At 49.8% G+C, this 14,171-nt stretch overlaps 2 protein-coding genes, 1 long non-coding RNA gene and 10 other non-coding genes across 14 annotated transcripts; 12 read left to right on the forward strand and 1 right to left on the reverse strand.

Annotated features, from left to right (window-relative positions):
• The first annotated feature begins 174 nt into the window (after positions 1–174).
• TRNAC-GCA (transfer RNA cysteine (anticodon GCA)) lies at positions 175–246 on the forward strand. The gene has a single exon. It is a non-coding gene; the product is annotated as a tRNA-Cys (tRNA).
• Positions 247–418: 172 nt separating this feature from the next.
• TRNAC-GCA (transfer RNA cysteine (anticodon GCA)) lies at positions 419–490 on the forward strand. Its single transcript has one exon. It is a non-coding gene; the product is annotated as a tRNA-Cys (tRNA).
• A 198-nt stretch (positions 491–688) lies between these two features.
• Positions 689–2,919, forward strand: RPL23 (ribosomal protein L23). Its single transcript, XM_065651078.1, has 5 exons — positions 689–764; positions 1,005–1,088; positions 1,758–1,886; positions 2,499–2,612; positions 2,790–2,919. The coding sequence occupies exons 1-5, from the start codon at positions 752–754 to the stop codon at positions 2,870–2,872; spliced, it is 423 nt and encodes a 140-aa protein (XP_065507150.1). The 5' UTR covers positions 689–751; the 3' UTR covers positions 2,873–2,919.
• LOC135998310 (small nucleolar RNA SNORA21) lies at positions 2,003–2,135 on the forward strand. Its single transcript, XR_010607529.1, has one exon. It is a non-coding gene; the product is annotated as a small nucleolar RNA SNORA21 (small nucleolar RNA).
• Positions 2,884–7,107, reverse strand: LOC135998033 (uncharacterized). Of its 2 annotated transcripts, none has more exons than XR_010607512.1 (4): positions 7,020–7,107; positions 6,012–6,097; positions 4,304–4,773; positions 2,884–3,669 (listed from the first exon to the last, which is right to left on the reverse strand). It is a non-coding gene; the product is annotated as an uncharacterized LOC135998033 (long non-coding RNA). The 2 variants fall into 2 exon arrangements; XR_010607513.1 differs by having other exon boundaries at positions 2,884–3,990.
• On the forward strand, positions 3,456–3,527 carry TRNAC-GCA (transfer RNA cysteine (anticodon GCA)). The gene has a single exon. It is a non-coding gene; the product is annotated as a tRNA-Cys (tRNA).
• TRNAC-GCA (transfer RNA cysteine (anticodon GCA)) lies at positions 3,769–3,840 on the forward strand. The gene has a single exon. It is a non-coding gene; the product is annotated as a tRNA-Cys (tRNA).
• Positions 4,222–4,293, forward strand: TRNAC-GCA (transfer RNA cysteine (anticodon GCA)). The gene has a single exon. It is a non-coding gene; the product is annotated as a tRNA-Cys (tRNA).
• TRNAC-GCA (transfer RNA cysteine (anticodon GCA)) lies at positions 4,852–4,923 on the forward strand. The gene has a single exon. It is a non-coding gene; the product is annotated as a tRNA-Cys (tRNA).
• TRNAC-GCA (transfer RNA cysteine (anticodon GCA)) lies at positions 5,295–5,366 on the forward strand. Its single transcript has one exon. It is a non-coding gene; the product is annotated as a tRNA-Cys (tRNA).
• TRNAC-GCA (transfer RNA cysteine (anticodon GCA)) lies at positions 5,756–5,827 on the forward strand. The gene has a single exon. It is a non-coding gene; the product is annotated as a tRNA-Cys (tRNA).
• Positions 6,181–6,252, forward strand: TRNAC-GCA (transfer RNA cysteine (anticodon GCA)). The gene has a single exon. It is a non-coding gene; the product is annotated as a tRNA-Cys (tRNA).
• A 56-nt stretch (positions 7,108–7,163) lies between the features above and the next one.
• CWC25 (CWC25 spliceosome associated protein homolog) lies at positions 7,164–13,635 on the forward strand. The gene is made up of 10 exons (XM_065651077.1): positions 7,164–7,275; positions 7,582–7,754; positions 8,404–8,640; positions 9,094–9,163; positions 9,616–9,743; positions 9,992–10,061; positions 10,496–10,683; positions 11,273–11,359; positions 11,920–12,081; positions 12,786–13,635. Exons 1-10 carry the CDS (start codon positions 7,258–7,260, stop codon positions 12,898–12,900), a joined length of 1,248 nt encoding a protein of 415 aa, XP_065507149.1. The 5' UTR covers positions 7,164–7,257; the 3' UTR covers positions 12,901–13,635.
• Positions 13,636–14,171: the final 536 nt, after the last annotated feature.

Genomic DNA, 14,171 nt, shown 5'->3' on the forward strand with positions numbered 1-14,171 from the left:
GGGCGCGCGTGGGGGCGTGGCCACACCCACGCGCGCACACGCGCACCCCTCCTTTCCCCCTCCCTTTCCCGCTTTCTTCCTCTTCCTCCTCCTCCTCTCCCCCCGGGGTGGAACGGGGACAGCGCACGCGTGAGCGCGGTGTAAGTGATCGCGGAGCGCCCGGCGTTCCCACGCGGGGGTATAGCTCAGTGGTAGAGCATTTGACTGCAGATCAAGAGGTCCCCGGTTCAAATCCGGGTGCCCCCTGCCATCCAAATTTCTTTTTTTTTTCCTTTTTCTGCCTTTTTAAATTTTTTTTTTTTTTTTTAGACCCCGCACCACCCCGCGCGCGCGGTTCCAATTCCACGCACGGTCGCCGCCCTCGGCTGCGCACGGGTGGAATCGCGATAAGTGATCACGATACATTGTGTAACCGCGTGGGGGTATAGCTCAGTGGTAGAGCATTTGACTGCAGATCAAGAGGTCCCCGGTTCAAATCCGGGTGCCCCCTTATTTTCATTTTTTCTCCCCACTTTTTCCCCAAACCGTCAAATTTTTTAAAGCAAACGATTTTCGTCGCGGTTACGCCCGTTCCCTCCCCGGTGCTCCCGGTAGCCGAAGTGGTGCCGTCCCCCGGCCGCCTCTAGGGGGCGCTGCCGGCGGAGGGTCCCGCCGTCACGTTGAGGCGCGCTGGCTTGCGCCACGTGACGGTGGGCGGGGCGACGTCATATCCCGGCGTGCCCCGCGCGCCTCCGCCTCTTCCGGCGCCAAGATGTCGAAGCGAGGTAAGCTGGGGACCGGGCCCAGGGAGGGGGTGGTGATGGAATCCGGCTCCATCCGCGGCGGGCAGCGCCCCGATCGCCCCCCTCGGAGCGGGGGCTGGCGGAGCGGGGCCCGGGGAGCGGCATGGGAGTCTGTTTGGGAGTGGAGGCCGCAGCAGGTGTCATTAATCCGCCCCGGGGAGGTGGGATTGGAGCCTCTTTGCGTTCAGTCTCTGGAGTTTTAATCCTTTTCTTCACCCGCAGGACGCGGAGGTTCCTCCGGTGCCAAGTTCCGCATCTCCCTGGGTCTCCCGGTGGGAGCTGTGATCAACTGCGCGGACAACACGGGTGAGTGCAGCCGGGGGGCTGGGAAGGAGCCGCCCGGTGTCACCCAGGGGGAACGGCTGTTGAATGAGTTGTAAAAAAAAAAGGTTTTTTTTTCTGCAGATGACTTCAGGTCTGTACCTGTGGCTCAGTGAGGTGTTGGGGAAGGAGATGGTAATAGTGTCATAGAATCGTTTAATTATTTTGGTTGGAAAAGCCCCTCAAGCTCATTGAGTCCACCCGTTCCCCACCCCTGGCACTGCCCCATGTCCTGAGAACCTCATGTCCGTCTGTCCAACCCCTCCAGGGATGGTGACTCCAGCACTGCCCTGGGCAGCCTGTTCCAATGCCCCACAGCCCTTTGGGGAAGAAATTGTTCCCCAGATCCAACCTCAACCTCCCCTGGCGCAACTTGAGGCCGTTTCCCTGCTGAGCCCCCCAGGTCCTTCAGCTGCTCCCATCACACTTGTGCTCCAGCCCCTTCCCCAGCTCCGTTCCCTTCTCTCAACTTGCTCCAGCACCTCAAGGCCTTTCTTGGCATGAGAGGCCCAAAACTGCCCCCAGGATTCGAGGTTTGGCCTCAGCAGAACCAGCGTCTGTTCTGAGGGAAGCCACAGCCAGTACTCTTGGCGTCAGTCGGTGATTTGTTGGGGCAGTATCTTCCCCGGTTAACGGCAGCACTTCTCCCCGCAGGCGCCAAGAACCTCTACATCATCTCCGTCAAGGGGATCAAGGGGCGGCTGAACCGGCTGCCGGCGGCAGGCGTGGGCGACATGGTGATGGCCACTGTCAAGAAGGGCAAACCCGAGCTGAGGAAGAAGGGTGAGTGCTGAGAGTCGACCTGTGCCACCATGTCCCTCCTGCGAGGGATGGGGAGGACAATTCCTCTCTCAAACTGGCACAGACAGCGGGAACCGCATCTCTGGAGTGTCGCCTCCACCCTCCTAAAAAGCACTTGTTGGGTCTGTGCGCAGTGACCCAGCGAGTTGTCGTGGAAGGGCAGAGCAAAGGCATCGCTTTTGGGTGAAGTGGCAGCTTGTGCTGTTTATTTCAATCAGTGGTGGGACAGTCTGTCTTGGGGGGGCAAAAAAGGATTTGTTGGTGCTTGGGAGGGGAAGGGAGGAGTTCTTGCTGAATATTGTCTGTGAATTGATGCTATATCTGGAAATAAAGGTGGGAGAGTGGAAAAACACTGAATTGTCCAAGTGTAGATGCAGCTGTGTTATGTAGTCAATTTTAAGGGTACTATTGACTATAGTTTGTCTTAGTGAAGCACTGCAAATATGAGGTTAAAAATAAAAACCAGACCCAAATAAACCCACAAAAAATCCCCAAACCTGTGCACTGAGTGAGACGCTGCAGCAGAACTGCGTCTCGGGTATCTGCTGCATAAAAGGCGGTTTGCGATCCCGAGCTGCTCCTTTCTCTTTGCAGTCCACCCAGCAGTGGTCATTCGGCAGCGGAAATCATACCGGAGAAAAGACGGGGTGTTCCTCTATTTTGAAGACAACGCGGGAGTGATAGTAAATAATAAAGGTGAAATGAAAGGTACGGACGAGAACCCTGGGGGACGCGGAGAGGGGTGGTGGGTTGGGGCTATGATTTGGGCAAAAGGACCCAGATTCTGCTCAGAATTGGCGCAAATGGGCTGAACTGGTGTTTGTGTGAACATCTCTGCACCTGCTCTGTCTCTAACATGCTGGGGTTTTTTTTTCCCCCCTCCAGGCTCTGCAATCACAGGCCCTGTGGCCAAGGAGTGTGCGGATCTGTGGCCCAGGATCGCCTCCAATGCGGGCAGCATCGCGTGAACGCCTTTTGTCTTCGTAGAGATAAAATAAAAAGTCCTTGTACCAAATACGTGGTGTTTTTCTTGCCGAAGTGCCTTCCTCCGCTGAGCGGCACGATGTCACAGGGAGGGAGTTCTGGGAAGTCTTTTTATGGACCTTCTTGTGTGGACGTGGACTGAGCAGGAAAGTGGGATTTGGAGTTTCAATATCCTATAAGTCTCTTTTTCAGGCCCGTTCCTGTATTACAGAAAACACCTGGAATGGGGCTGCACTGGAATGACTTAAATTTTAGCATTACAGCCTGATCCAGTTCAGGTACGTGCAGACAGAAACTGAGAGGTGTCAATGAAAGTTCTACAAGAAACCTTCATGTGGGGGCTCTCAAAACTGTAGGTCTGGAGTTTTCTTCCAGAATGGGTGATTTAACTGCTCGGAGATGCTGGTGTGGGGGAAAATACCACCTGAAAATGAGCGTCTTGGTCCGTCTTGTGAAGTTGGTGTTTCAAAGCAGTGGTTTTTCTCTGTGATGGGATATTTTGGAGATAGAACTGGGATTTCAGGACGTTGGCCACTGCCAACAGGAGCCATGGCTGGTTTTGTGGGTGGGGGTGTAGCTCAGGGGCAGAGCATTTGACTGCAGATCAAGAGGTCCCCGGTTCAAATCCGGGCGCCCCCTCCCTCTTTTTATCAGAAAAAGTTGGTTTGGAGCGCTTGCTTTCCATGCTTTTCCCCAAAGCTGCCTGCGGGCTCTGTCTTGTGTTCCATCAGGCGCTGGGAGAGGTAAAGAAGGTGATTCCCATGAGAGGACACCGAGGTGGCTGCAAGGGAAGAGATAAGTATTTCAGAACCTGCTGTTTCATCCCAGGATTAATTAGTGAATGTTTGCTGAGATTGTTGGAAATAATAAAAAAGCCAGTGGGGGTATAGCTCAGTGGTAGAGCATTTGACTGCAGATCAAGAGGTCCCTGGTTCAACTCCAGGTGCCCCCTTCTTTTCTTCTCCTTCAACCTTCTTTTTACTCATATTTGTCACAGAAAGAAGCTGGAGAGTTTGTTGGGTGTTCTGTGCTTGTGCTGTGCAGCAAACCTTGGTTTCGGAGCTTCAGCGTTCAAGGAATGGAGCCTCTGCCTGTAGGGAACCTGCACAGGTCGTGTATTGTGTGAGTAACTACTCACTCTGTGGTGACTACTCTGTAGTAATAACATTTATCATCATATATATATATAGTTCATATATTTAAGCCTGTTGACACCCTTTGCAGGTGCATTACGGCCCAGAGGTGGCAAGTGAAAGAATCTGACCAGCAGGTATAAAAACCTGTCTGTCTTATATAAATGTTTTAAAAATCTCTCATGGCAGGAGGTAGCCCAGGGGGTATAGCTCAGTGGTAGAGCATTTGACTGCAGATCAAGAGGTCCCCAGTTCAAATCTGGGTGCCCCCTCACAATTTACCTTTTTTGGGGCTTTTGGAGAGTTTGCTGGAAGGAGCAGCTCAGCTTCCCATCTTCTGCTGTCTCAGAGGGCTGAACAATGTTCTTCTGTCTTCACCTCTAGAGATTGTTCTGTTCTTCAAGGGTTAAGTGCAGCACAAGCTTTTCCTCACTGGCCTCTCGGAGAAGATCAGCTCGGCTTCCTCTCCCATGCATTCTTTTTTGCGTTACAGTAAGAGATAGAAATGGTGGAGAAAACTTCAGAGTCTGAGGCAGTTGCTGTGTCAAGTTACTGTCTGTTAGAAGAGAACAAATGCCAACGAGGAAGCAGATCTGGCTGGAGAGGAACTGGGCCAAGGTCAGCTGGTGAACAACGTGCAGAGACGGCGTCTGTCTGTCTGTTTCCGTGTGGGAGTGCGGTGAGTCGGTGTCTTGGCCGCTGTTGCGTCTCAGGCTGGTGATTTCTGCAGCAGGATTTGCTCAACTGGATTCCTGGGGGGCAGAGATGTCAAAGATTGGGGAAGAACATAATGAAAATGTTGCTTTGTTGAAGAGTTACAGATGTGTGCAGGGGGTATAGCTCAGTGGTAGAGCATTTGACTGCAGGTCAAGAGGTCTCTGGTTCAACTCCAGGTGCCCCCTTCTTTTCCTCTCCTTCACACTTGTTTTTGCTCAAATTTGTCACAGAAAGAAGCTGGAGAGCTCCTCCTGGGCCTTGTGAGCTTGTGCTGTGCAGCAAACCTTGGTTTCAGAGCTTTAGTGTTCAAGGAACAGAGGCCCTGCCTGGAAGGAAACTGCAGGTGTTGCATATTCTGTGAGTACTCATCTCTGCTCTTAATACTCTGCAGTAATCATATTTATAATAATTTATTAAATTTAACTCTGATGACACCCTTTGCAGGTGCATTATGGCCCAGAAGGGGCTCTCAAGTGAAAGAATCTGACCAGTGGATATAAAACCTGTCTGTCTTATACAAATGTTTTAAAAATCTCTTGTGGTGGGAGGTAGCCCAGGGGGTATAGCTCAGTGGTAGAGCATTTGACTGCAGATCAAGAGGTCCCCAGTTCAAATCTGGGTGCCCCCTTCTTTTCTTCTCCTTCATGCTTCTTTTTGCTCAAATTTGTCATAGAAAGAAGCTGGAGAGTTTGTCTTAGGTCTTGTGAGCTTGTGCTGTACAGTGAATGTTGGTTTCTGAGCTTCAGCATTCAAGGAATGGAGCCCATGCCTATAAGGAAACTGCAAGGGTTGTGAACTGTGTAACTACTCACTGTCTGCGCGTACTTGTATCTGTTCTTAATGCTCTGTAGTAATTGTATTTATCATGATTTATTATATTTAAGAGTTTCTGTGGTCTTTGGCAGGCACAGTAATATGCACAGGGGGCTGCAAGTGAAAGAATCTGACCAGTGGGTATAAAAACTGGTCTCTCTATATAAATGTTTTTAAAACTTCCTTGTGGCATGAGGCACCCCAGGGGGTATAGCTCAGTGGTAGAGCATTTGACTGCAGATCAAGAGGTCCCCAGTTCAAATCTGGGTGCCCCCTTCTTTTCTTCTCCTTTACCCTTCTTTTTGCCACGATTCATCACAAAAAGAAGCTGGAGTGCTCGTCTTGGGTCTTATGAGCTTGTGCTGTGCAGTGAGGGCTGATGTGCGAGCTTCAGTGTTCGAGGAACTGAGCCCAGGCCTATAAAGAAACTGCAGCGGTTGTGCACTGTGTAACTACTCACTGTGTGCGTGTACTCCTCTCTGTTCTCGATTCTCTGCAGTAATTCTCTGTACACCCTTTGGCAGACACGTTACGGTGCAGAGGGGGCTGTCAAGTAAAAGAATCTGATCAGTGGACACAGTTGCTCCATATAAATGTTTTTAAAACTCCTTGTGGAAGGAGGGAAGGCAGGGGGTATAGCTCAGTGGTAGAGCATTTGACTGCAGATCAAGAGGTCCCTGGTTCAACTCCAGGTGCCCCCTCTTCACCTGCTTTTTCACCCCTTTTTCTTCCAGAATCTCCTCACAGACAGACCATGGAGGGTTGTCCTTACCCCCCTGAGGTCTTGGAAATCACTTCGTCATCTTTTGCCAAGCACGAAAACAGACCTTAACATTTCTCCCCTTCTTCTTCTGAGGAGCGCACGTACGCAAAAATAAGCAGGCGCAACAGAGGTGCTGCTGGTCTAGTTTTTCCTGTTTGAGTAATTACTATTAATTAAACCAGTAAACAATGTTTGCAGCGTCTCATTAGAAGAGGGGATCTTTACTGAAATGGGGCTGTCATGTATAAATTAGTTTGTGGTTGCTTTACTAAACGACAGCTCTGGCCTGCAGTACCACTGTATGCCGCCCCCGGGGCTCGAACTCGTAATCCCCGGCCCCGCAGGCGGGGGCTCTGCCCCTGAGCTGCGCCCCGGGCGCGTGGCTGCCGGGGGGCGGGGCGTTCGGCGGGAGGCGATGGCGCGAGGGCAACGCGCAGCGCTGGGAACCGGGAGGTCACCGGTTCTAACCCCGCCGCGGCCACCGCGACCCCGCGGGGCTCCGTGAACCGGCCGCTGTGTCACGGCCCGGGAGGAGCCTCCGCTCAGGGACACCCCTGCGGGTAACGGCGGCTGGTGGGGGATGGAAAACAGCCCGCTCACCGCTGCACCGGGCCGGGCCCTCGCGGCACCGGCAGCGCTCGAGGCACCGCGCCCGCAGGGACAGGGGGTCCCGGCTGCTCCACGCCGTTCAGCCGTCTCCTTTACCTCAGATTTTTCCCGCTAACGCTTTAAACACTTTGGGGTTGGTTTTGTTGTAGTTTGTTTTGGGTTGTTTTTCCTTTTTTTTCCCCCGCTTCCGAACGGCACCGGGTCCCGGTGCCGCCTTCCCCCGCCATCTTGCCGGCTTCCCTCAGCGCCGCGCCGGAAGTGACGACACTGAGCGGCGCCCGCGCGCGGTGATGACGCACGCCCAGGCCCGGTAGCGGCGGAGCAAGCGGCCGCGATGGGGGGAGGCGACTTGGTGAGGAGCAGCCGGGCCCGGGGGGGCCGAGCGGGGTTGAGAGGGGCCGAGCGGGGCCGGGAGCTTCCCCGGGGCTGCGGGGACCGGCCTGGGCTCGGGCTGGGTGGCAGCGGGCACCGGGCCCGGGAGGCGCGGGTTGGCCGGGGCCTGCGGCCGTTCCCCAGGCCCCAGCGGGTCTGGATGAGGTGGGAACGAGCGTTCCCGTTGTCCGGGCTGCTGAGCGGGCCCTTCCCGTGACCACCGGCGAGGGGCGGCCCGTGGGGACCCTTGTTTAACGGTCCCGGTCTCCCCGTTCCCCCCTTGCAGAACCTGAAGAAGAGCTGGCACCCTCAGACCCTGCGCAATGTGGAGAAGGTGTGGAAAGCCGAGCAGAAATATGAAGCCGAGCGCAAGAAGATCGAGGAGCTGCAGCGGGAGCTGCAGGAGGAGCGGGCGCGGGAGGAGATGCAGCGATACGCCGAGGACATGGGCACTGTCAGGTGAGGGGCTGGAGCTGCCCTGTGAGGAGAAGCTGCCAAATCCACGTACACTGTGATTAAGTTATAAAAGACTTAACGCATCGTTAAGCAATCGACATGAGAGAAATGCTTTCTGACCACCTGCAAAACGAGGGGATATTTTTCAAGTTTTAGATCCTTCTGCATGACAAGAGGGAGACAGAAGATTAAGTGATACATTGTTTAGAAGCAGAGTGCTTAGTTTATATTTAACTAATAATAGGTGTATTGTAAGTAAGAAACTAAACAATTATAACTAGCATCATCAATTATTTCTTAGTATAGTTCTATGTCCAAATTTTCAAAAATTGTAACGCATATGTAATAATTATGTGAATATAAGCAACTCAAGGAATCCGGTCACTGAAGCACTTCTGGAGGATGATCCCCAGTGTTCCCCAGCACTGATAAAATAAAGAATGCCACTTAACAGTATCATTGACTCTACTGTTAAGCTTTTTTTTCTTCATTTCACCTGGGCATCCTCCGGGGATATGTTCTGTGTGATGGGGGGTGCAGGTGTTCCAGGTGCCCCTGTGAGAGCCATTTCCACTCATCTTCATAAGCCAGTGCCTTAAAATTTAACTTTAGAACTGTGAAACCAAAAATAAGATGCTGTTGTTTGCAATAGGAAGCGAGAAGAGAAGCTGGAGTGGATGTACCAGGGTCCCGGGGGCATGGTGAACAGAGAGGAGTATCTCATGGGTCGCCCCGTGGACAAATACATCTTTGAGAAGGCGGAGGATAAGGACGCGGGTTGTTCCAGCGAGACGGGGCTTCTCCCAGGCTCCATTTTCGCCAAGTCGGGGGCCAACTCTGTCCTTGACATGGCCAACAAAATCCGGGAGGATCCGCTTTTCATGATAAGGTACGAAATGTGGGGCTGAAAGCGGTGGGAGAGCTGGTTGATCTTTGTAAAGACTCTCGTGTGGCTGTTTCTGAAAGTGGCGTCTGAATTTGGTGAGCTCTGGCCTGTCAGCAGCCATTGTAAGTGCAAAGATTGTTATTCCACGTTGATTCATCTCTACTGTCTTAGCTCCCCCGTTCATGCAGACATGAATTTATCTGATCTGCTCTAAGAGTTCGGGTATTTATTAGCATTGTAGGCAGATTGATGGTAAAAGAACAATTTTTTGTTTATCCTACTTGTTGCACTCTTTAAGTGGAGAAGAAAAAGAGAGATTCCTTCTTAGTTCCATCTAGTTTTGCCCATTCTTCTGCTTTTTATGTTTTTAGAGCTTGCACATGATCGGTGTCTTTCATGAAAATATCATCTTCTCAGTTATTCGAAGATACTAATATATATTTTTTTTTTCTTTAGAAAGAGGGAGGAAGAAAAGAAGAGAGAGGTTTTGAATAATCCTGTTAAAATGAAGAAAATCAAACAACTGGTAGGTGTATCTCAGTGCTCCTTTACAGACTCAAAACATAAAGCCAAGGAGACGATTGAAGGTCAAAATTAGTACTGTTTAGGAAAAGGAACTGAGTTCCGTTTCCTGAGTCTTTAACAGAAAAACAGAATAAATTCAACTTTCTATAACCCGGATATTATAGAAGAAGGTTCCTTATTAGTCTCTCAGCAGGAATTAATCCATCTTCCTTTCCAATTTAGTGCTCTTTTATTCTTCTGGTGTGGTTTTTTTTTTTTTAGCTAGTGATTATTTGTTGATTTAGTACCACAGAGTGATAAGCTCTTTAGTTTTGAGAGAAAACCTTGTTAAATGGTTTTAGATTTGTTCCAGGAGCCTTTCCACAGCGAACTCTGTTATGTTGCCCTGTGATACTGACTGCCCAAGCGTAGAGACAGTAATTAGTACTAATGAGATGGTGTCTTTCTTTACAGCTGCAAAACAGTTTAGATAAAAAAGAGAAAAAGAAGAAGAAAGAGAAGAAGAAGAAGCACAAGAAACATCGCCGGCGCAGTTCTAGCAGTGAAAGCGACAGCAGTGAGGAGGAGTGGAGCAAAGACAAGTATGTTTTCAGATTTTGTAGTACAAATACCTTGTTTCTTGGTTAAATTACCTGTTTTTCATGTCTTCTCTTTTAGTTTTATCTTTCTAATTAATCCTCTTAATTGGCCTAAATATTTGTGGTGTTACTTTGTTGGTTTTGTGTTGTTACTTTGTTGGTTTTGCGTTGTTTAATTACTTTAATGACATCTTAATGTCAAAAACTTAAACTTCATCTGCTTCAAAAGTACTATTGTGTTTTCTGTTCAGGTCTCAGAAGAGAACGATCAGTTCCTCCTGGAAACCAGCTCCTCCCAAAGCCCCAGGATATGGTTTACAAGTATGTATGTGTATTTTCCACAGCTGCCCTGAGTTAGAGAAGAGCAGGGGTTTTTGGTAGTTTGTTGCAAGGCAGCTTCACTGGCTGGAAGAGGATGATGAGGGGAACGTGATCTAATAAAGTTCAGATTCAATCTGGACCACCTAAGCCCTGAAACTAAAGCTGTGCAGATCCCGCTGGGACTTTTGTCTGCTCTGAATTCAAATTAAGTTTTACTTAGTTTCTTTTCAAATACTCTGCTCGACTATTTTGACAGGTTCATTTGCTGAACATTGTACAGAAATAATCTCTTTAGACACAGGTTTTAATAAAAACCTAGGAAGTGAGATGAGTCAGCACAAACCTTCCTGCGCTTAGCCTGGTCTGGCGTCTTCTCTGTGGCCTCACGTTGTTGTTTCGAGACACCTCTCCTGAAAACCGCTTTTGAATTCCAGGTTAGAGACTCAGAGCAGAGCCACAGGTCCCGGGGCTTCCCAGCTCCCCAGGAGAGGGTCCCCCACAAGCACCGTGATCGCTCCAGGTCCAGGAGCCCGTCCCGTTCTCCTCAGAGACGCTCCGGCAAGAAGAATTTGGAACAATCTGGCTGCGGAGGGTCGAGATCTCCTTCTAGACACAGCAAACAGTGAGTGCTGAATCTGTGTGACGTCAACCCAGGGCTGCTGCCAGGGGGCTTCTCTAGAACCAAAATCCGTCTTTTTTTTTCGTCTCCTCCTACCACCTCAATGTTGTGGCCTCGTTATTGCTCAGTCCTGGGTGTAAAGGCGGGAGCTGTGCAGTTGTACAAGAGCCCAGAAATTCTTTGGGGGGACACACTGTCTGCAATTGCACCTTCATTTGGGACCCCCCTTTGTAGGTGCACCCCTTGGGTTTAGTGACTCCTGTCTTTGGGCGAATCTCTTTAAGATGTATTTATTGTGGTTGAATTATCTTTACTAAATGCTGATAAAATCAGGTACCAAGTATTTATTGTTTGCTGATGGAATAATTGAAACTGAGTAAAAATAGATGGATATATCGACATAAGTATATAAAAGACATATGGAAATCTACAGTATATTGAGTCATTAGAATTGTTTTTGAATGGAAAGGTGACAATCCTGCGTAATGGGGGATGTCTGAGTTTCAGAACGTGTACAAAAAAGCGCGGGGAAAGTTTAGAGGTGTGAGAATGTGTGTTTATCTGTCCTGATGAGAGTGTTTCTGGGTTACAGACATGGTAGTCGGGAGGAGAAGGGGAGACCAAGAAGCCCTTCCCCTAAAAAGAGCTACCGGCGACAGCGCAGTCCGGGCTACACGCGGTAAGCGAGATTTGTCCCTGTGCTTTTGGGTGGAAGTGGCTCTGGGGCTGGTGAAACAGCTGAGTGAACCAAATTTTATTCTGTTAATGAAAATCAATTGGGTTGGATGTCCAGAAAATGGGGCAGAGAGTCTTAAAGCGCTCGGCTTGGTGCTTTTGAGCTCGAGTGTTAGTTAATGCCTTGGATGACTTCGCAAAGCAGCTCCCATGGCTGATGGTTCTCCATGTGCAAGGCGGTGACATGAAATTGGTCTTTGTCTCCTGGACATTCTGTTTCACTGTCATCAGGAAAATATGACCTTGCCAGCATCATCTTACCACTCAATTAAAACCAAGGAGGCTACAAAGAGGAGGAAAACAGATCTTGCCAGGGGCGGGGTAAAGCAGAATGTTTAGACCTGTACAGATGTGCTTTGCTGATTGGGTACCAAAATAAAAAAAAAAAAGCCAACGTTCAAAACCCCTAATTTGAGGGATTATAAATCATTAAAGAATGGGAAGTGAGGGGGGCTGGGGCCCAGTGTTGTTGATTCCCAGCAGTGGCGTTTTCCACACAAATAGGAAGATTTCTCCAGAGGAACTGGAGCGTAAGCGCCAGGAGATGATGGAAAACGCCAAGTGGCGGGATGAGGAGAGAGCAAACAACCTCAGGAAACACCGAAAGGAGGAGGAGCTGGAGCGAGAGCTGGAGAAACTCGACTCCCGAGATGGGAAATTCTTCAAGTGAGTGTTTTATTATCTGCGTTTTCACTCCAGGGAAATAAGAGGAGTGAGTGATGGCCTGGAAGTTTGAGGTGTTTCAGATTGCAGTATAAAAATCTGACTCTGCTGTGTTGTCTGGTAGAACTAGTGACATCTACTGTTCCCAAATCCTCTTCTTAACCCAGAAGATAACTATTTCTATCATTGCCTTGACTGTCAGACTCAGAAAACAGTGATCAGTTATTTTTTGCCATCCCGTAGAAAGGCCTAGTAGTGTTTTACACACAGGTATTAAAATGTTCTCTGTTTTTAGCTGCTTCCAACAGTTTTAGGCCTGCAAGTCCACTGGGAGTCTGTGTGCCAAGAGCTGGTGGGACTGAAACCTATGCTCAACAAGAAATAAAACCATTTCTAATTTCTAAAGGCAGCTGGTAATTCCCAGTCCCTTGTGCACGTGGCAAAGGCGACTGGGGCGGCACGAGGAGACTTGAGAGCTACTGAAAATACATTTCTGAGCACTGACCTTAAACAAGGCGTTGAATCTGTTACAAGCCAGTCTCAAAACTCTTCGGTTCTTTCTGTGCAGACTTTAATATAGAATGATTTGCTGTTTTCTATGTGAGATTGATTAAGGTAGATGACTTGGAGAGGATGAATCCTACTAAAAAATGGTGTAATGTTTGGAAAGAAGTTCTGATTTCTTTCTTTGCTTCAATTTCCCGCAGTCGCTTGAAACTAGAGAGTGCATCTACGTCCACCCTGGAAGAGCGGGTGAAACGCAACATCCACTCCCTGCAGAGAACTCCCGCTGCCTTGGAAAAAAACTTTATGCAGAGATGAAACTCGTTCTTCCTCTGCTCCCGTGCAGGAGTTCAAAGGACACTTATTCCCCAAGGTGAGCGACCTCCAGCACAGACTCCCTGCTCACGCGGACACAGTTACCGGCTCCCAAAGTGGTGCCGGGATTTCTGTGCCGCTGCCCACGGCGTGTTCTGGACCTTCTAGCCTTGTGAATGCGTTTGTGGCGAGCGAACCTTTGCTGGAGAACTCGTGAGCCCTTGTCTTCTATTTTTAACGTATTGCCAGGTCTTTTCCTTCTCTCTCCACCTTGACTAGTATCATTTTTGTATATTATTAACCAAATTATGCTAGGTGGTAACTGCTTTTTACACTGTGCAGAGTGTCTGAGCTCTTTATACGACAGAGCGAAAGACCTATTTTTGTTACTCCTTAAAAATCGGAGTAGGACAAATTCACATGTGAGTTAATTTAATGGAATTGGATAAAGCTACAGGAGTTAACAGACAGAATCCTGATCGTACTATCACCATTTCAGGTGTGGGTTTGGAGGGTGATGTTTGACAATTCTGCCAAAAGTCTGTAGCTGTTATTTGGTCCCTCACGGATCTAAATGCCGTTTGACCCAAAGGAAGCTGCTTCGAAAGGAAAGGAAATGAGCAGAGCATAGCTGATACGGCAAATATTTCTCTGGGATTTTTGTAATGTAAGTAATGTGTATATGTACAGCAGTGTAGATATTTTTAAGAAAAAAATAAGACACTTCACTGTCATTTTCAGGTGTTCTTTGTGGCTTTTGGAAGTGGCGGGTGGGGGAACCCTCGCTATGGAGGTTTGGTGAGGGCCCGGGAGGCTGTCGCTGACCGTAGCAGCCCCTCCTCGGGTTTATCCCAGCGCAGGACCCGATCCCGGTGCCGCCGGGCCCCGGTTGGGCTCCGCGGGGTGTCCCCGGGCAGCCCCGGCCACGCTCCTGGCCCTTTAAACGGCGGCCTGTGACATGCGTAGCGGCCCATTCATAATTCCAGGCGCCTCGCTGCTTATTGGTCCGTTCAGAAGGGGGCGTGGCATAGCCGGGTACGTCACGCCAACTGGGCGAGACCATCTCGGGGAAGAGGAGGAGGGAAGGAGGCTTACTTTCCCTTATCCCTCTCCTTCCGTTCAGTCCTTTCCGTTGTTCCTTCTCTCAGCCCAAGCCGTGCTGCCGTTCTCCCCGTTCCTGCCGCAGGTTGAATCGTGGACATCCAGCGGCCAGCGCCGCGCTCCCGCTCTTTAGCAACGGGGCTCCCCCTTCCTCGGCGAGGACATGGTACCTC

Source organism: Caloenas nicobarica, chromosome 24, assembly GCF_036013445.1.
Source record: "Caloenas nicobarica isolate bCalNic1 chromosome 24, bCalNic1.hap1, whole genome shotgun sequence".
Lineage (NCBI taxonomy): Eukaryota > Metazoa > Chordata > Aves > Columbiformes > Columbidae > Caloenas > Caloenas nicobarica.